The 20,475-nt window shown below is 38.9% G+C and overlaps 1 protein-coding gene across 1 annotated transcript in view; it reads right to left on the reverse strand.

The window, feature by feature from the left end:
- Nucleotides 1–20,148, reverse strand: part of LOC122290241 (callose synthase 10) — an 86,453-nt gene extending 66,305 nt beyond the window's left edge. The window contains exons 1-7 of the mRNA XM_043097842.1: nt 19,645–20,148; nt 17,024–17,121; nt 16,693–16,856; nt 15,629–15,752; nt 15,207–15,317; nt 14,772–14,873; nt 11,170–11,259 (exon numbers count right to left, since the gene is read on the reverse strand). Coding sequence (XP_042953776.1) covers nt 11,170–11,259; nt 14,772–14,873; nt 15,207–15,317; nt 15,629–15,752; nt 16,693–16,856; nt 17,024–17,121; nt 19,645–19,852 — 897 coding nt within the window. The 5' untranslated portion in view covers nt 19,853–20,148. The remainder of the gene's footprint in view (nt 1–11,169; nt 11,260–14,771; nt 14,874–15,206; nt 15,318–15,628; nt 15,753–16,692; nt 16,857–17,023; nt 17,122–19,644) is intronic.
- Nucleotides 20,149–20,475: the final 327 nt, after the last annotated feature.

Genomic DNA, 20,475 nt, shown 5'->3' on the forward strand with positions numbered 1-20,475 from the left:
TTTGAGGAACAATTTAGAGCCCTCCTTATTGCTATTGAGGCTGGTCAACCTTCTTTGGCTTGATCTACCTTAAAAAATGAGAGGGAATTGAAGAGATTGTCATGCTCAGTTAATTATAATGGTAGGGGAGGACGTGCCTTTAGAAATAAAGGTAAGAAGAGGGCTACCAATGATTATTAATGAAACCTATGATAATTTTGCAGAATGTTCGAGGGCTTAATGATTTTAGAAAACATCTCCGGCTGAAGAATTTGATTTGTAAATGCAAGGTTGATGTTATTACTTTACAAGAAACCAAACTAAATTTTGTTAATCAAGCATTGTTTGGTTACATAGATGAGATGAAAGTTGAAAGTTGAATAAAATATTGTTATAATATAATTTTTTAATATTATTTTTGTTTTGGGATTTAAAAAAGTTGAATTGTTTATTATATTTTGTGTGGGAGTTTGAAAAAATTGTAATGATGAGATGAAATGGTTTATGTAACCAAATGGGCCTCAATCTATTGTTAATAGTTTGTGGAGTTGTCATTGTGTGGGATGTATTTAGTTTGGAGAGAAATGGCGTTTGTGGATCAAGCATTGCATTTCGACTTCGAGATTTTTCATCTTGGTGAATGGTTCTCCAGTTGGGTTCATCAACAGTTCACGTGCTTTGCGACAAGGAGATCCTCTATCTCCTTTTCTTTTCATCCTTGTTATGGATGCTTTGAGTAGAATGATTAAATTGGTGGTGGACGGAAGTTGCTTGCCAGGTTTTGTAGTGGGAGATGCGAAGTAGCTTAAAAGTCTCTCGTCTTCTTTTTGCTTATGACACTTTGATTTTTAGTAAGCCTAATCAATATCATCTTCGTTCTTTGATAGCCATTTTGTTATGGTTTGAAGTTATTTCGGGACTTGGAACTTGTTTGTGGAGTGAGATAAGATGAGAATTTTGTAAACAATAGTAAGATAATTTGTAAATAGTAGTGAGATAGTTTAAGTTGAGTATTTTTTTGGGTTTTGGGAAATAAGAGAAAAAAATTGAATAAAAAATATTATAAAATTAAAATATTGTTATAATATAGTTTTATGATATTATTTTTGTTAGGGGATTTGAAAAAATTGAATTATTTTTTATTTTTTCTTTGAAAGTTTGGAAAAGTTGTAATAATTAGTTTAAAAATTTTGTATTTGACTTATGTTTGGGAAGGAGATGAAATGAGATGAAAATTTTGGGATGAGATCTATTTCCAAACAAGCCCTTAGAATAAACTTATCTAGATCTGAAATTGTTCTTGCAGGTTCCATTTCGAATATTTCATATCTGGCCAATATTTTGGAGTGTAAGGTATCTTTATTGCCTTTTAGGTGTATTGGTCTTCCCGAGGCGGCTCCACACAAATCTATTACGATTTGGGATGGGGTGATTGAGAAGATCGAAAGGAAATTAGCTAGATGGAAAAAGTTATATTTGTCTAAAGGGGGAAGAATAACCTTAATTAAAAGCACGTTGTCTAATCTTCCTACTTATTTTCTCTCTCTTTTCTCTTTGCCAATAGGGGTGGCAAAAGGAATTGAGAGGATTTTTCAAAACTTTTTGGGCGGAGGTAAAGGAGAGGAAAATAAGTTTCATTTGGTTAGTTAGAATAAGGTTTGTCAACTGGTTTTTTGTAGAGGTTAGGGGTGCAAAATTTGAAGCTATTTAACAAAGCACTTCTTGGGAAATGGCTTTGGAGATATCATATCGAGAGAGATGCCTTATGGAAAAATGGTCTTGATGTTAAATATGGGAGCATGCGGGCGGGTTGGTGTCCTAATGAAGTAAGAGGAGTGCTGGGGTGAGGTTGTGGAAGACCATTCGGATGGGTTGGGGGGAGTTTGTTAAACATTTTAAATTTAAGGTGGAGGATGGGACAATGATACTTTTATGGCATGATATTTGGTGTGGTGATTCAGCTCTCAAAATTGTTTTTCCTTCTATTTTTAGGATTGCTAGGGATCCAGATGTTGCAATGGCCGAATAATCTTCAATGGAATGTAGATTTTGTTAGAGATGTGCATAATAGAGAAGTGAACGCAGTTTCTGATTTTTTTGGAAGACTTTAGAATTCGAAGATTGCCCAGGGAAGGGAGGATAGTTTGCGGTGGGTTAATGCAAGAAATTCCAAATTTTCATTTAGTTCCTTTTACAAGGCGCTAACTTGTCATTGTGGCTATAATTATCCTTGGAAAAGCATTTGGACAGTGAAGGTACCTAGTAAGGTGGTGTTTAACTGTTGGTTGGTGTCTCTTGGTAAAATTCTGACCACGGACAACTTAAGAAAGCATGGAATGTGTGTAGTTGATTGGTGCTTCATGTGCAAGAAAGATGGTGAATCTATTAACCATCTTTTTCTTCATTGTGAGGTGACCAAGACTTTAAGGAATGAGATTTTTGGTCGAACGGGTATTGATTGGATGATGCCTAAGGAAGTGGTGGATCTTCTTGCAAGTTGGAAAGGTTTTGGGGGGAGAAAACGTGGTGTTTCCATATGGAAGATGATTCTTTTGTGCTTGATGTGGTGCTTACGGTTGGAGAGGAATAGAAGGTGCTTCAAGGACAAAGCACGCTCTATGGGAGAACTTAGGGATTTTTTCTTTATTACTTTGTATTTTTGGGCCAAGTCTCTTGTATTAAATGGTAATAATTTTCATGATTTTCTTTAGCCTCTTATTGTTTCTAGAGTGAATTAGGTATTTCCTGCGTATACTTCATGTGTAATTGGGCTTTGCCTATTCTTGATAATAAAATTCCCTTATTAACTATCAAAAACATTAAGCGGTCATGTTCGGAATTGTTGGCCCAAATAGTCTAATATTCATGACTTGATACAGCACGAACATTACCCATGAACATGAATTACCACCCCTATTTATGCCAGAGTTGTTATAAACCTCAATTGACCTCTCTACAAGTTAACATTTTATCCACAACTTGACAAATAAAAATTGTATTAAGAATCAATGAAAAGAAATTGAAAAAATGTAAAAATTCATTGGCATATTGATCAATAGAAGTATTTATTAAGAGATAAAACCATGCAAAGCAAAAGTGTAATGCCCCAAGGGAAGATCAAGCCACATCTGGGCCTATACTCAAAGGATCAAAATGATGCAATTGGAGCTCCATTGAATCATTTTATCCACAGCTTGACAAAAAAAAAAAACAAAAGTATTAAGAATCAATGACAAGAAACTAAAAAGAATAATGTTGTAAACTCATATAGTATATTTAGTTATGGATGTGTTGAGCAGAATGTTGAGGGTGGCAGTGGATAGGGGTTTCATCTCGAACTTCTCAGTGGACAGTTCTTCACATGGCAACATTAATGTTTCTCATTTACTCTTTACAGATGACACTTTGATCCTTTATGAGCCAAATTCTGATCAGATCTGTTCATTACGGGCACTTTTGCTATACTTTGAGGTTGTACCCGGATTAAAGGTAAACTTGTGAAAGTCTGAAATGGTTCCCGTAGGTTTCGTCAATAATTTAGGGGATTTGGCTGATATTTTGGGTGGTAAGGTTTCTACTTTGCCTATGAAGTATCTTGGTCTTTCTTCAGGAGCACCTTATAAAATCCAAGGCAATTTGGGACAGGGTTATAGAGAAGATTGACTGTAGATTGGCTGGTTGGAAAATGATCCATTTGTCCAAAGAGGGAAGAATCACTTTAATTAAGAGTACCTTATCTAATATCGCAACCTATTTACTATCTTTATTTTCTTTGCCTACAGGAATGGCTAATAGAATGGAAATGATCTTTCGTGCTTTCTTGTGGGGAGAATTGGAGGATGAGAAGAAATTCCACTTGCTTGATTGGGACAAGATTTGTGCTCCTTTATCTTTGGGAGGTTTGGGGATTAGAGAGCTGAAAACTTTCAATAAGACAGTCTTAGGGTAATGGCTGTGGCGGTACCATCAAGAAAGGGATACTCTTTGGAGGACTGTTATTGATGCCAAATATGAGTGTTTGGGGAGGTTGGTGCTCAAACGAAGTAAGGGCACATACGGTGTGGGAGTGTGGAAATTCATTCGTACTAGATGGGGGGAGTTCTCCAGAAATTTCAGATTTGAGGTGGGTAGGGGTAACCAGACTTATGGTGTAGGGATGAGGCCTTGAAGAATGCTTTCCCTTATCTCTTTAGAATTGCTTTGGATAAAGGTGCTTCCGTGGCTGATTATATGGACAATACTGCTGGTTTTATTCAATGGTCAGTAAGCTTTTTTAGAGGCGTCCAGGATTGGGAGGTGGGGGTACATCACTGATTTTTACAGCTTTCTCTATGCTCTAAATATAAAATCTGGAGCGGATGATAGATTACTTTGGAATCGGCATGGTAATAAGAAATTCTCAGTTAGATCTTTGTACGAGGTCTTGCCATCACATTCTTCTATTAATTTTTTCCCTCAGAAAAATATTTGGAGATGCAAAATGCCTCTCAAGGTGGCTTTCTTCGGTTGGTTGGCTTCTCATGGAAAAATTCTTACCATTGATAAGCTGAGAAAGCGCAGTATTGCTGCAATGGATTGGTGTTTTAAGTGCAAGAGGTGTGGAGAATCAATCGACAGATCACCTTCTTCTCCATTGTGATGTGTTGAAGGCTTTGTGGGATGAGGTTTTTGCTAAGCTTGGCATTGCTTGGGTGATGCCCAAGAGGGTGGTGAATCTTTTGGCCTGTGGGAGAGGGATTCAAGGCAATCATCAAATAGTGGTCGTTTGGAAGATGGCACCCCTTTGTCTTATGCGGTATATTTGGAATGAGAGGAATGGGTGTTGTTTCAACAATAAAGAACGCTTGGTGGGAGGGATTAGAGACTTCTTTTTTCTTACACTGTTGCTTTGGGCTTCGGTTATTGTAATGGATGGGACTAGTCTTAATAATTTTATTTTTTTTAAATAAACAATTTTATTGATCAAAGGGGACTAGTCTTAACAATTTTTGTGCTGTTTTTCAGCTTTAACATGTAATTAGGTATTTTTCTCTTGTATACTTCTTGTGTACTTGGGCTATGTCTAATTACGTGGTTTAATAAATTTCTTACTTATGAAAAAATGTATTTATTAAAAGATGAAGCCTTTTTTTCTCTCTCCGTACAAGTGCATATTTTTTGCTTTTCTTTTTCACGTTCTGCCGTCAGGGATGGTTTTTAGTTGATTTTAACGTCGTCAGGAGGCAGGATGGGATTCAGGCGGGAGTTTGTGATTGACACTAAGCTTTTTTCAGTTGTGAAAGAGGGTGGCTTGATTCGCATTACTGAGAGAGGAAGGAGGTTTAAACAAGAATTATTGCTTGGACTGGGGACTGCACAGTGGCTAGGTGGAGCTCTGGAAGGCTATGTGACAGATAAAAGAGAAGATTTCTTTTCATCTAGGAGGGAGGGTCACCGGAGTTTTATCATTCAAAGGTCCTCAAATAGTCATGGTCGTTTCGTTAAGGTGGCGGTGTATGGTGATGGGGGACGAAACTGTTGCATTATTATCCCTGAAGAGGAAGGTAGTAATGGCTGGAGTAAACTGCGAGAGGCACTGCGGGAGAGTTTGCAGATGGTGAAAAACAGCCATGGTAAACCTGGTGAAGCTTTGAAGAGAGGGGGTGATAAGGTAAATTCTTACAGAGAAGCTTTACTGAAGGAGGGGACGCATGCGGGGTTAACTGGTGCAGGAAGGGGTACTGTGCATCAAGCCCCTAGAGATCAGTCTTGGGAGACAGAGAGTGGCAAAGACGTGAGGGAGTTTTTGTCTCTGGTACGTGATATGCAAGAACAGTTGAGGATGGTGTAGGACGAGGTGTCCTTGGTGAGGAAGTTGGTCGAGGCTTTTAAGGAAGGTGTGGAAACGGTGAGTTTTAGGGGTAACAACTTAGGGAGGGCAGGAGGGGGATCAGGCTGGAATGAGGGATCGGGCTGGGCTGGTCGTGGGCCAAAGCCCATGAATCATAGGAGTGACAGAAGTCATATGGGGAAGGGCTGGAATGGGTCTCAGGTGGGCCGGCCCTGGGCTGGGCCCGGGCCCCAGTTGAAGACCTCGGCCCGGCAGGAATGGGCACGGGTCACGGGTAACCAAACAGGTCACAGGTTAGCAGGTGGTCTTCTACCAGAAACATCGTTGCGACGGCAACAGAACCGGCTGGCCGATCAACAGACGACGACGTCCGACCAACAGTTGCTACCAGAAGCCGCATCCACCAAAAACCCCGACGATACGACGAGCAACAAGCAGCAGAACACTGTGCAGAGTACCGTGACGACGCCGACAATGGTTCCTTCTCCACCCCGACGGCATCAGAACATGCCGGTAGATCATCAAACGGCGACGAAGAGCCGGGAAGATTTTTCGGAGCTTCAGACCACGCCGTTAGAGCCTCTGGTCATTCTCCCTTCATCACCGAGTGGCTGTTCTCCTAGGGGGTCTGTGCAGAACCGGCCGACGGGGCATGGGGAGGAAGGTGGAGGTCCGGCGAGACCCTTAGGGGTAAACTGTGATATCGTAATGGTGGAACACAGTGAAGGAGGAGAAGAAGAGGATTCGGCCAGTAATCTTTTTCTATCCGATGAAGAGAGCTCTCAAAGGCTCTTACAGGGGATTAATGAGCATGAAGGGGAAGTGGGTTTAGAGATTGGAGAAGTGAACTTGGAGGGGCAGAAGGAATTTAGGATACAGAATCCAATTCCTCTTAACTGTATGTACCCGGATCCATCTAGTGTTTCAGATTGGGTGTTCCAAACAGTGAATGATATAAAGGACATGGTGGGACTAAAGTGTGAAGGTTATGAAGAGCAATTCATGGCATTACTCACCGCCATTGAAGTGGGTCATCAACAACAAAGGAAAACGGGGTCCAAGAAACTGCGGGAACTCAATAGGCTAACATGGTCCATGAATTCTGAAGGTAGCTCAAGTAGGGAGAGGTCAAAAGGGAAGAGGCTGGCTTACTCCAATAAATGAAACCAAAAATTCTATCGTGGAATGCTCGGGGTCTAAACGATATCGGTAAGCGGCTTCAAGTAAGAAACTTACTGCATGGTTGGAAGCCGGACATTGTTTGCTTACAGGAAACGAAATTAAAAATAGTCAATAAAAAAATAATACGAAGTATATGGGACTGTGTTCATGTCGATTGGGTGTATTTGGCAGCTAAAGGAGCCTCGGGAGAAGTGCTGGTGATGTGGGACAAATAGGTGGTGGAGAAGTTGGAGGAGGCAGTGAGGTTGTTCTCAGTAGCATGTTCTTTTAGGAGTGTGATCGATGGGTTTATGTGGTTCCGTGGTGAATAGGCGGTGATTTCAATGTAACAAGATTCTCAAGCGAGTGTTTTGGAAATAGACGAATGCGTCCAGCAATGTCAGACTTCTCAGAATGCATTTCAGAGTTGAACCTAGTGGACTTACCACTAGCGGGGGGCATATACACCTGGGCGAATAATCAGACATGGTCTAGATTAGATAGATTTCTAATCTCCTCGGAATGGAAAATTCACTATCCAAAGGTGTGGCATAAGAGATTGCCTCGGTTGTGCTCGGATCATTGGCCCATCATGCTGGACGGTGGGGGGATTCAAAGAAGGTGGCAACATTTTAAGTTCGAAAACATGTGGCTGCAAACTGAAGGCTTTGTGGAGAGGGTCGGACAGTGGTGGTCTTCATACCAAATTCAAGGTACTCCTAGTTTTGTTTTTGCTGGAAAGCTAAAGGCTTTAAAACAAGATCTAAAGCTTTGGAACAAGCAATCCTTTGGTAATATCGGGGAACTCAAGAAAATAAAGCAATGGGAGATACAAGAGCTAGAAAGAGTTCAAGAGTTAAGGCCTTTGAATCAGGAGGAACAAGCCCAAAAGTTAGCTTTGGTTGTAGAGCTCGAGAGGATCATCCTAATGGAAAAGATCTTGTAGAGGCAGAAGTCTAGAGCTTTATGGTTGAAGGAAGGTGACCGTAGCACTAAGTTTTTCCACAAGGTTGCCAATTCTCACAGGCGATCCAACAACATCGAGATACTGAAGATTGATGGGTCAGAGTGCAGGGATGTGCAAGTGATTAACCATCACGTGGTTAGTTTTTATGAACAACTTCTTACTGAGCAGGTGGGGTGGAGGCCTAAGCTAGAGGGGTTGGCTTTTGAGTCCATTGGACCTTTGGACTCTAATCGTTTGGAGAGGCCGTTTGAAGAGGCAGAGGTGCTAGAAGTGGTAAGGAAAATGGCGAAAGACAAAGCTCCGGGTCCAGATGGGTACTCTATGGGTTTTTTCCAAACTTGTTGGGAGATCCTAAGGGAGGACTTAATGGAGGTGTTGCAGGAGTTTTATTCATTTGGAAAGTTTGAGAAAAGCTTAAACGCCACTTTTATAGCCTTAATACCAAAAAGGGCGGCAGCGGAGGATATACAGGAGTTTCGCCCCATTAGCCTAGTCAATGGGGTCTATAAGATTTTATCCAAGGTACTGGCAAATCGCCTCAGTCAGATCGTTGAAAGGATTATTTCAAAGCCTCAAAATGCATTTGTAAAGGACAGACAAATCCTAGATGCAGTGCTCATCGCCAATGAATGCTTGGACAGTAGATTAAAAACGGGTCATCCAGGGATTATATGTAAGCTAGACATGGAGAAGGCGTATGATCATGTTAATTGGGACTTTCTAATTGACATTTTGGGGAAGTGTGGTTTTGGGGAGAGATGGCGTACTTGGATCCGATGGTGCATTTCTACCGTGAAATTCTCAGTCTTAATAAATGGAAGCCCTACTGGTTTTTTCAATAGCACACGAGGACTAAGACAGCAACTCTTTGTTATTGTAATGGAGGCTTTGAGCAGAATGATCTCAGTCCTGGTTGCAAATGGGCATATGATTGGTTACTTGATTGGAACCCTAGGAGGGGGTAGTATTAACATTTCTCATTTGTTGTTTGCAGATGACACCCTAATTTTCTGTGAGGCGAACCAACTCCAAGTTAGAGTACTGAAGGCACTCCTACTTTGCTTTAAGGTAGCTTCAGGCTTGAAAGTGAATCTGGACAAATCAGAGATGGTGCCTATTGGTGGTGTTCAGCGTCTAAGACACTTGGCGAATACTTTGGGGTGTAAGACTGCTACACTCCCCATGACATATCTAGGCCTTCCGTTGGGGGCCCCCTCGAGAGCAGTTGCGTTATGGGATACAATGATTGAGTGAGTAGAGCGACGTTTAGCAGGTTGGAAGAGAATGTACTTATCAAAAGGGGGTCAGGTTTCACTAATAAAGAGTACTCTATCTAACCTTCCAACATATTTTCTATCCCTGTTCCCTATTCCAGCAAGGGTGGCACTTCGAATTGAGAAACTACAACGGGACTTCTTGTGGGGCAGAATAGGAGAGGAGTTCAAGTTTCATCTAGTCAGGTGGGAACAGGTTTGTAAGCCCATCTCGAGTGGGGGGTTGGGCATTAGAAAGCTGAGAATCTTTAATCAGGCGCTACTTGGAAAGTGGTTATGGAGATACCATAGAGAACCAGAAGCTCTCTGGAAGTTGGTGATTGAAAATAAGTATGAAGAATTATGGGGTGGTTGGTGTTCTAAGGAAGTGCGATGGGCTCATGGTGTGGGATTGTGGAAACATATTAGACAGGGATTGGAGGTTTTCTCTCACTATACGAGGCTTCGTTTAGGAGAGGGAAACAGGATCAAATTCTGGTATGACACCTGGTGTGGCAATTGTGCGCTTAAGGATTTATTCCCAACATTATTTTTGGTTGCAAGCGACAGAGAAATCAGTGGCGGAAGTCATGGTGGTAATAGGGGAGCAAATCCAGTGGAATATCAGTTTTAGCAGGGCTGCTCAAGATTGGGAAATAGACACTTTTGAAGCCTTTTTCAGCCTCTTGTACTCAACCAAACCAAGTGCTCAGCTTCTGGATTTGTTGTGGTGGGTACCGTCGGGAAAAGTTATGTTTTCAGTCCGTGTTTTCTACAAGGCTCTAACACAAGGGCAACCCTCTCAGTTTCCTTGGAAAAAGCTTTGGAAACATAAGGCACCCCTCAAAGTGGCTTTCTTTGTGTGGTCCGCTTCTTTGGGCAAGATCCTCACAACAGATAATTTGAGAAAACGAAGGGTGATCATCGTAAATTAGTGTTGTATGTGCAAGAAGGGGGGAGAATCTGTTGACCATCTTTTATTACATTGTGAGGTAGCTCGAGGGTTATGGAACAAGGTTTTCTGTAGACTAGACTTGGGTTGGGTTATGCCGGAATCAGTTGTGGCGGTTCTTGCTAGCTAGACAGGTCTGAGGGGCAACAACCAGATTAAGGCAATTTGGAAGATGATCCCGATATGCATTATGTGGTGTGTGTGGCAAGAGCGCAATGATCGGACATTCAAGGATAAAGAGAGATCAATGGAGGAGCTAAAAGTCTTCTTTTTTAGAACTCTCTGTACTTGGGCTATTGATGTTAGTTTTAATGGCCAGAATTTACATGAGTTTCTTATTTCTTTTGATCCTACGTAGTGTAGGACATTCTTTGTACTGAATGTGGCATTTTGCCTATTCTTTTGAATATATCTTCTTACTTTTCTCAAAAAAAAAAAAAAAAAAAAAGATGAAGCCATGCAGAGCAAAACTGTAATGCCCCAAGGGAGGCTCAAGCCACATCTGGGCCTATACTCTAAAAAGACCAAGCAATGGACAATTAGAGCCACCTTGAAATCATTACAAGGAACAAGAACTTCTCTCTCCCAAGCATTGTACGATCTAATACACCAACTACTCTCATCACTTAGTATGGGGAGTATCACTATTTCTGTCCCCCTTAAATTCTCAACATCCTCGTTGTGCCATTCTATCATAGGGGGCACGGCTCAAAGTCCCACACTTATGATTGGGATAGGCTTTAATATTATTTGTAACGCTCCAAGGGAGGCATAAGCCACACCTAGGTTCATAGTCCAATAGGACTAATCAATGGTACAATTGAAGCCTCATTGGAATCACCAAAAAGAGCAAGAATTTCTCCATCCCAAGTAATATGGGATCCCATACACCACTTATAGATCAGTATGAGGTATCACAAAAACTGTTAAACTAAAAAAGCTAAGTGTTGAAACAACTGGAAAATGGTAAGCCAATAACCTAAATCTATAAGAATTAATTGGTTAACAAATAGTTATAAGCTCTCACCGGATCAACCTCTATAGGAATGCCAAGTCGAGTTTGTGCATTGGCTATCATAAGGACAACATTCTCCCGCTGGTTCCTTACATTGTCTTCCTGCATGCACGAAAGTCAACTAAGGTTCTGCTTGGTAAGTAGGATGAAAATTTTGAGCTTAAGATAAAATAGTAAAATATTATATTTTAATATTATTATTGTTTTGGGATTTGAAAAAGTTAAGAAAAAATTGAATTATTTATTATATTTTGTATGGAAATTTGATAAAGTTGTAATGATGAGATGAGAATTTTAAATTTGAGATGAAAATTTTTTGTTACCAAACCATACCTAAGTAACGAAACAATGAGAACATGTAAGATAAAGAGCACATATTCTTAGTATGATGCATATTAGGCCAAAATTGTAGCTTAATGGTACTTAAATGATTTCCACAACACAGTCTAACTGGTTTCAAGTCACAACTGAATAAACTAACTTAGAGATTACGTGAAGGACCTTTCACCCACTAAGAAGTTTTATTAAAAAACCCAAACAGATATATTCATATGCATACACGTATTTTATGGATGGATTTATGGTCGACTTAATGAAAATCCAAAGTAATCTAAAGTGTAAGAGACTACCACTAATGCATCAGCCCAACTGAAACATAGAAGATACCAATTAGGGTTGGGCAAAATCTCCGCCTGCTCATACTCTGACCGACGTCTGGTCCAATTCCGACTCTGACAAAATCGGAGTAATTGGAATTTGGAGTCGAAATCGAAATATTTTTAGAAAATATTGTCAGAGTCGGGAACTCTAAACTCTTAACTACTATTATTTGTTCACTCTTCTGAACCAATTTTATCAAATTTACTAATTACTTTATACGAGGTTGCTTTTTATCTAAAGCTCTGAACCAACATAAAGTTGTCCTTTTTTTTAACAACATTATTTTACACTGCCTTGTGAAAAGCAGTACAACAGGTGACAATTTTTTTCTTTTCTTTTTCAAGATCTTCAATGTAAAGGATATTCATTTAATTTCACTTTTGTCCCTTGATATTCGGTAAGCATAACTTCTACCTTTTGGACTAGGGGTGGCAATATGTGATACAACCCATGAATCCAATACGATAATAACGAGTTTAGGTTTAGCCTTAATGGGTTTGGGTCAAAACTGGTTGACCCGTTAAGACACGATTGCTTAACGGGTCAACCAGTAAAGAAAATTAATTTTACATTTTTACCTAATATCTAGGTATAAACAAAAACTAAAAAAACCCTAATTTCCTAACCCACACCCATGCACACACTCTCATCTTCACTCCAAACTTCACTCACGCCGCCCCCCCCCCCTGATTCTCAGATCCAAAAAACTTCTTCCTCTTCCTTTTGTTGATTTGAACAGAATCTTTACTAGTTAATCATATGAGCAGAGAAGACTGGTGGTTGAGTCCATTTTTTTTCTCTTTTGTGGAGTTTAAAGAGGTAAGGGAGAAGATCATTTCGTTCCTTATTGTAAAAATTTTCATAACTAACTTGCTACAGTTTTTATTTCCTGGCTTTATTTCTTGAGGTAAGCTTCTGGGTTTTTTACAGAAGTGATTCTGTGATAATCTGTCCGATCAAGCTTAATTCAGTTTAATTTTAGTTTAGGGTTTTAGATTCTGACTGCTTTGGATTTAATGTAGTGATTCATTGGTAAATTATTCGACGGTGCTGTTCATGATCTCTTTGTTCTTTTTCTTCTTCCCCCAAAACCTGTCAATTTCTATCTGTAAACACGGCTTAACAATGGCCCATCCAGGCCAAATCCCCATCGCTGTAAGCTCTTTGTTTCTTTTAATTTTTTTTTTTCAAATTTTTATGTTGTAGCGTTGGAGTTATGAGAGACGTCAGAGAAAGGAAAAGTTAGGAATTTTAACGCTTCTGTAATCAAAAGAGCCCTTGATAGAGCTCAAGTTTCTTTCACTGATCTTTAATACGTGGTATATTGTTTTTAACAAATGCATTTGCAAGCATTTATGTTTCAGAATTTTTTTTAATTGGTCAGATAATAGAGGAGGTGATTTTGAGTCAACGCTCATTGGGTTTATGTTTTACTGCTTATGATAGTATTTACCCACCTCAAAAGAACTTGTGTTTTACAACGTTGACCTTAAACGTGTAGGAAGGACTCAGTTGCCATTGGAAGTGCTAAATAGTTCCATTTACCTGGCCGGGAAAGTGAAATATATTCAACAATACACAATGCTCTTATGCGTAAATACTGGAAAGCGGTTGATCAAGGTTCTCATTCCCGACATCATCCTTACTAAAGCCATTTTAATTCTTATAGGGTAAATACTATCTTAATTCTTTTCCTAATGCCATTTTTTTAATAGGAACACAAGAAATGAAATTGGACAAGTTAACTAAAGATGTAATAAAATTAAAGAACAAGAGCAAGGCGGACACCAAAATTCCATCTTCAAGTTGTAAATTTGTTTAGATTTGTGTGTGTCATCATATTTGGGACTGCAACATTAATATTATTACAATGTGTGTATCATATTTGGTCCTGTTGAGATTTTAATTTCATAATATTTCTTGTTTGGATTGTAATTTTGGACTTGTAGTTAGTTTTATATTTTTTATAGATATTGTGATTCTAATATTTATATAAAATTAATCAGGTCCAAAGCTTAACAGGTCATGTTCGTGACCAAATGGGTTTCAACGTGTCGTGTTAACATAAACGGGTTGAAAATGGTCGTGTCGTGTCGTGTCGTGTTAATCTATTTCGTAGGATTCGCTAACGGGTCTTGTCGTGTCAACCCGTTATGTTAATGGGTCATGTTAAGGTTTGAAATTTTGACACGATATGCTTAACAGGTTAACCTATATAGTATAATATACATACTTTGACACGAAACGAACACGACCCGTTAACACGATTTAACACCCCTATTTTGGACTCCTGGAGGAAAGGAAAGGAAATTGGGTTCAAATCTTGAGCCTTTGGGTTCAATAAAGTCTTTTTTTTTTTTTTTTTTTTTTTTGCTCGAGTCTCGAGCCTTTAGGTTCAAATCTTAATCACCCTCATTTTTTTTTTTTTTGGGTTCTAGGGTGGCCTATGGTTGTACTATGTTCATGTCTAGTTTTATAGCAGTGTTAATTTCAAGATACCAATTTGACCACTCATTAGCCGTTCTTTTTCATCCCTTCGCACATAAAAACTAGTTTTTGGAAGAGACTCGATAAAATCAAGAAAAGAAATGGGAGAAGACTCATGTTGGAGCAGTTGACAATCAAGAAGCTCTCTCCCTCTCTCTCAAGGCATTCGACGGCCGAGCACTGTTTGATGGCGTCACAAATGCGGCCAGCCGAGTCATCTCTCCCTCCCTCCCTCCCTCCCTCCCTCTCCCTCTCCCTCTCTCCGACACTCCGCCAATCCAACTCCGACTTTGACAACTTTGATTGGAGTTGAAGTCAGAGTTTGGAGTTGGGCTCTCCGACTCTAGCACAGTCGGAGCCCAGCCCTAATACCAATATGCATTAAAAATTCAAACCTATCTACAAAACCATAATCTACAATCATACATATCAAAGAACAGAATGGAGAAATATAAGCATGCACAAACCTGAAAACCAAACACATATTCCAGAAGATCAAACATATCCGCATCCCTTCGTCTAGAATTCTCAAAATCAGTATATCTAATTGCAGATATTGCACCTTTAACCTGTTGAGATAACCAAAAATAAATAATGTAGAGTCAGAAGTATTTCCAACCAAATGGCGTAGAGAACAAAGATTTTTTTTTTTTTTTTGATAAGAAGACTAGAGAACAAAGATGAAGGACAAAGAAAAAGTCCAATTTAATTTTAAAATGAACACCTATTTTCAATTAATATGACTATGATTTTGTAACTTAGAACTTGTAACAGCATATAAAAAAAACTTGTACAGAATCACCAAGGAGTAGGGAAAACAAACATTGGAATATCTTCTCTCTTTTTTTCTTCTTTGATAAGTGGCAAAAATTGGAATATATCTTGTTCAAGATTTGACTTACTTCTGGAAAAGTTCTAATGGCATTGGTCAATGAAAGTGTCTCTAGAGGAACAATATTGTAAGGTGCGAGTTCCCCAGCTAATTTCGCATCAGACCTTTTTATTCTTTGCAACTGAAAATCCACAGAACAATAAGAAATGTGAGTTCACAATGTCTAAGCTTCATATGTCAAAGATAGCACCAGGTATCAAGGCAGAAACAGAATCCTAATTTTAATGACACTGTTTTAAGAATAAATTTTATTGCCACCATTACACATCAGCTAACGTCCTGAGAAAATCAGAAAGAATAGCTCAAACCCATACAATTAGTAGTAATTATAAAACTATATGTTGTAAATCCTAAATATATCTTGACTATTGTAATGTGGTTAACGGCCTCTTGAAAGGTACATTCAGAGGTAGGTGGGCAAAAGTGATGTACCTCCTCAATTATAAGTCTTCCAACTCCATTAGGATCTGCATCTTTGCTAAGCGCATCCATAACCTCAACTATGGCCTTCAAATTAGCTATTGCTTTTTTCATTTTTATAGATCTGAATTGCAGCCTGAAAAAAAATATATAATTTAAAAAAACACACACACAGTGGAACAATGCATGACCCAGATAGAGGGGACGCTGAAGGCTCTTCCAAGTGTTCAGTATCCAAATAAGAAAATTAATCTCACTTCTGGCTTACTCAGACAACCTTAGTCCACAAGCGGCAGCTAAATAAAAGTCCCAAAGGCCAAGCACAACCTCAATAGAGACAAGCCTGCAAATCAGGATCATGCATGCCTTGGCAATACCACGCCTGGGTGCCATACTATGGCTGGTTATGCAATGGCATGGCACCATGTTCCTAGGCTTGCCTTGGCATGAAGGCCCATGCAATGGCCTTCTGTGGGCATGACTGCCCATGGCATGGTTTTCCAGGCCTTGGCCTTGCTATATAGTGGCAGCACAATCCCAATGGTGAGGCTGCCCATGCCTTGTCCCACTAAGGAACCTCATAAACAATGCTGAGCATGAAAAAAACATGCATTCCAAATTTACCAATGAAGCAAAGGTGTCATATGTCTTACTCGAATAAAGATCCACTCTAGCTTATGATGCCCCTTTCATCTCTATCAATAGCATATACCATATTTTTTTTGATAGATAATAGAGATTTTATTCATAGTAAATAGGCATAGCCTAAGTACACAGGTAGTATACAAGAGGCATACACCATATTGTAAGATCAAAATATGTTTCTACCAAATAAAAGCAATTCACTCTACCACACATTTCACATGCCCTCATTTTATGCCTATAATGTATTTCACGGTTACTAGTTCCAAAATGCAACATAGAATTCTCTAGAGCTACATAGAATTCTCTAGAGCAACAGGCAATAGCAAGCCTCAATTCCGAATTAATACCCAAACATGCATGTAAGCATTATTGGATTTACGTAAATGAATAGAACATAAGCGAGCAAATAAAGCAGCATTAGTTGGCCATACTCTCCCAGGTTAGCACTAAAATTTCCAGATTCCAGCAATTTTTGTTCCTCTTTTTGGATATCATCCACTCGGTGCCGACTCTTGTACTGTTGGTAAAACTCCCACAGGTGCTCAATATCACGATTACGATCTATTTGGGCCCCATCCCTTTTAGCAAGTTTTTGCTGCAGTAAATAGTCCAGTCCTCATGACTCAAGTTGATAACTTGATAAAATCCAGCAGAAAATGCAATTTGCACAAGCAATTTTTTTATGCAGAGCATCTAAAACTGATATCGGTAATTAGATGCTAATTTAGGCTGTGTATGAACTAAGTTGCACTTAAATAATACCTTTATTACAGACATCAAACCAGTCTTGAACTGAAGAACACCTCTACCATCACTATTGGGGTCTAGGTTTTGCGCCATGGTATATGCTTGCTCACACACTGAAATAGAAAACATTTAACTAGTATGAAATATGTTATCAACTATAGACATAAAAGTATGCAATTGGTAAAATGTATAATCCAGCAAAGCCATGCACACACAGTCTCTGCACTTACAATTGACCTTTATAGAAGACAAGGAGAGTAATATCTTAAGATATGTCAGAAATACTGAAACAAGGAAAAGATAGGCATGCCAACAAATTAGAGCATCCTTATTCCACCATGCCACTTTACATTGTACCAATACTCTACTGTCTTCTTCTTTTTTTTTTTTAAATGATGGGGGAACCACCCCACGATAGAGCGCTTAGGACTCACCCATGGAACCCAAACCCCTAGGGAAACTAGCACAAAAACCCACCGCCATGGCCTCCAACTTAAATCGCAGTTTGATCACAGGGGAAATCGAACCCATGACATGGGGCACATGCACGCAAGTTCGCCCTTACCACTTGGGCTATCCACGGGTGGGTAATGCTCTTTATTGTAGCATCTTAAGGAAGTCAAAATGAAAATATATCCTGTATAAGCTATTATAGAATCAAGCATATACAAGAATTGGACATAAAAGCTTGGGGAGGAATACCAGGTGGAGTCATGGGCATAGACATTGGAAGGAGGGCTCATTTGTGATTGATGTGGAGCATTTGGAAGGACATAACGGCCGTAAATTCAAAAATTGTGAAAGAAATTTGCCAAGGTTAAAAACATGCTTAGATCTTTGTATGAGTGGACTACAGTCCATAGTAATTACCGTCTTGAATTCTTTATAAATTTTACTAATACTTGCTTCTCTAACCTTCCTTAATCTAGGCAAGCCTTAGGGGTTGGCTCAATTGGTATGGAGCCTTGGTCATGGGAATATTCTCCTCCTAGGTCCAAAGTTTAAGCACTTGAGTGCAAACAATTTATAGGGCGCACACTCAATCGGTGAAAAGCCAATGATTTACCTTATCAATGTGATGTGGAAGCGTTACAAGGGGGTTTAAACAGGTAAGAGAAAAGTTTTTTTTGGATAAGTAAGAATCAAATTTTGTTGACTCAAGTAATACAGGTAACCCAAATAGAATCAAATTTTGTTGACTCAAGTAATACAAGTAACCCAAATACACAAGAAGTATACAAATGAGAACACCTATTTACAAGTTAGGAGCTAGAAATGGAAAGAAAGTCACGTGGGCTTAATTTTCCAATTGACTATCTTAACTTTCTCCTTTGAATAGCCTAAATAAATTTTTAACAAGTAAATCATGGACCATAAAATTGTTCAGTGTCAACAAAGTACCATCAAACTTTACTCACCCATTTTTCATCTCTCCTAAAAGTTTATTATAGCAAATAACATATATAGTAACTCCCATGTATACTTCTTGTGTACTTGTGCTATGCCTATTTACTTGGAATAAAATTCTTTTATTAATTATCAAATAATATATACTGGCTCCCACAATGAGCCTGATTTCCCTTTAGCTTTCTGTTACTATTTCTCTATTTAAAATAAAATTAAATAAATAAATAAACATTAGCTCCCATAGAAAGCTAGAGAGAAAACCTCCATGACAGTAATTAATAACATTTTGCTTAGAGCCTCCATGGCCATTTTATAGAGTAACAAAGACAGCAGATCACCAGGGTGACTAGCCCATGAGAACTATTGAAAAACCCAGCAAGAGATAAAATATGAAAAGGTGCGCCATAAAAGAGAAGTGGAAGGTCTTGGGCTAAAGTGGTAAAGGCCTTGGGCTTGGGGGTGTGCTCCCCCCGGGTCTAAGGTTCAAATGCAAACAATCTCTAGAGAATTTGAACCTTAGACCTGGATTAATATCACATACAAAAGTTTACATGCTGAAATGGATTAATATAATACATCAAACACAGTTTACAATGAAAAGAACTTTACAATCTGACAAATTACATTAAACCCCATCAATGCGTAATTTACTAGTGTAAGATTTCTGTGTAAAACAAGCATCTCGTTTTGCCAAAAGCACCCTTGGCTCACCTGATTTAAGCCTGCTATCGAATTATTCATTATCAAGAAGCATAGAGTCTAAGATTTGCATACCTCTGGCTAAAACATTTAGGTGGCTTCGACCGCATCTTATACATATGTACTTGACAAGGCCATTTTTAAAAAGCATTAACAACTTATTCAAGATGAATAAGACAGCAAAGGGCCCACGCCTAACAACTATCTTCCTCATTCCCTAATACACAGCTGCTTGAAATTTCTATTATGTTTATATTGGCCTCAGCCCTAATCTTTGATTTCTTAGCTCAATTAATTATGAGAGCACCGTAATTCAAATACCATATCACAACCAGAACCCGCGTCACAACCCCGCATGTTTCTTAGTAAAATCAGAGTTTAAATGAGCCTTGAAAACATGCAACAACAGCAATAACTGTACAGAATAAATTATCAAAACCGAAACAATCTTCGAAATAGAAAAAGGAAACTGACCAGAATTTAAGTTTAAAAGGAGAGGGAGGGAAGGGGAAAAAGAGAGAGAGACTCACAAATCCTTGAGACACTAGGGTCCTCGGACTGGATCTCATCGGCAGCCTGTAAGATCGCATCGATGTTCGTGGATTTAACGAGTGAGGGTGGGACCGCACCGGCAATCCCACTGGGAGTTCTTTGGTGGCCCTGGCCAGCACTTCTCAGTTGTTCCCTACTCAGTGTCGCGCGCACCAGCCTCTCCCAATTCTCTCTAACCCTAGCCATGGCTAAGGCTCCGTATGAGAGCAATCGGAGCCCAAGATATCACAAATGAACTCGAGTTTTGGCAACCCTGACTCTGTCGAGGTTGAATGCGGGTGATCCACTCGATCGCGGTGAGTCGGGTTTAGGAACAGAGAAAGGATTCGAGATGAGAGGTTTAAAGTCTAAACGGGGAAATGTTACGAGGAGAAGAAACGCGGAGTCGGAGGTCGCGGGAAATGGAAACGAAGAAGAATTTCTGGAAGACGACTTGAAATTACGATTCTGCTCCTGTAAATGATGGCGTGCTTTTGTGCTCTGCGCGTCCCCGGTCGAACTAATTATCAAGATTTTTTATTATATTTTATTTATAAGTTCTGTTTGATTACGCACTTTAGATATTAAATGTTTTCAATAATAATAAATAAAATATTATTATAATATAATTTTTTAATATTAATTTTATAATAAAATTTAAAAATATTAAATTATTTATTATATTTTATATAAAAATTTAAAAAAAAATTATAATAATTAAATGAGATAAAATGAGATTGTTTAGTGTTTACTTTTTGGTAACCAATTCAGACCTAAATTTATTATTTAATATTATTGTGAGAATAATAATAAAAATAATATTATAATAT

This window comes from Carya illinoinensis, chromosome 12 (genome assembly GCF_018687715.1).
Source record: "Carya illinoinensis cultivar Pawnee chromosome 12, C.illinoinensisPawnee_v1, whole genome shotgun sequence".
Lineage (NCBI taxonomy): Eukaryota > Viridiplantae > Streptophyta > Magnoliopsida > Fagales > Juglandaceae > Carya > Carya illinoinensis.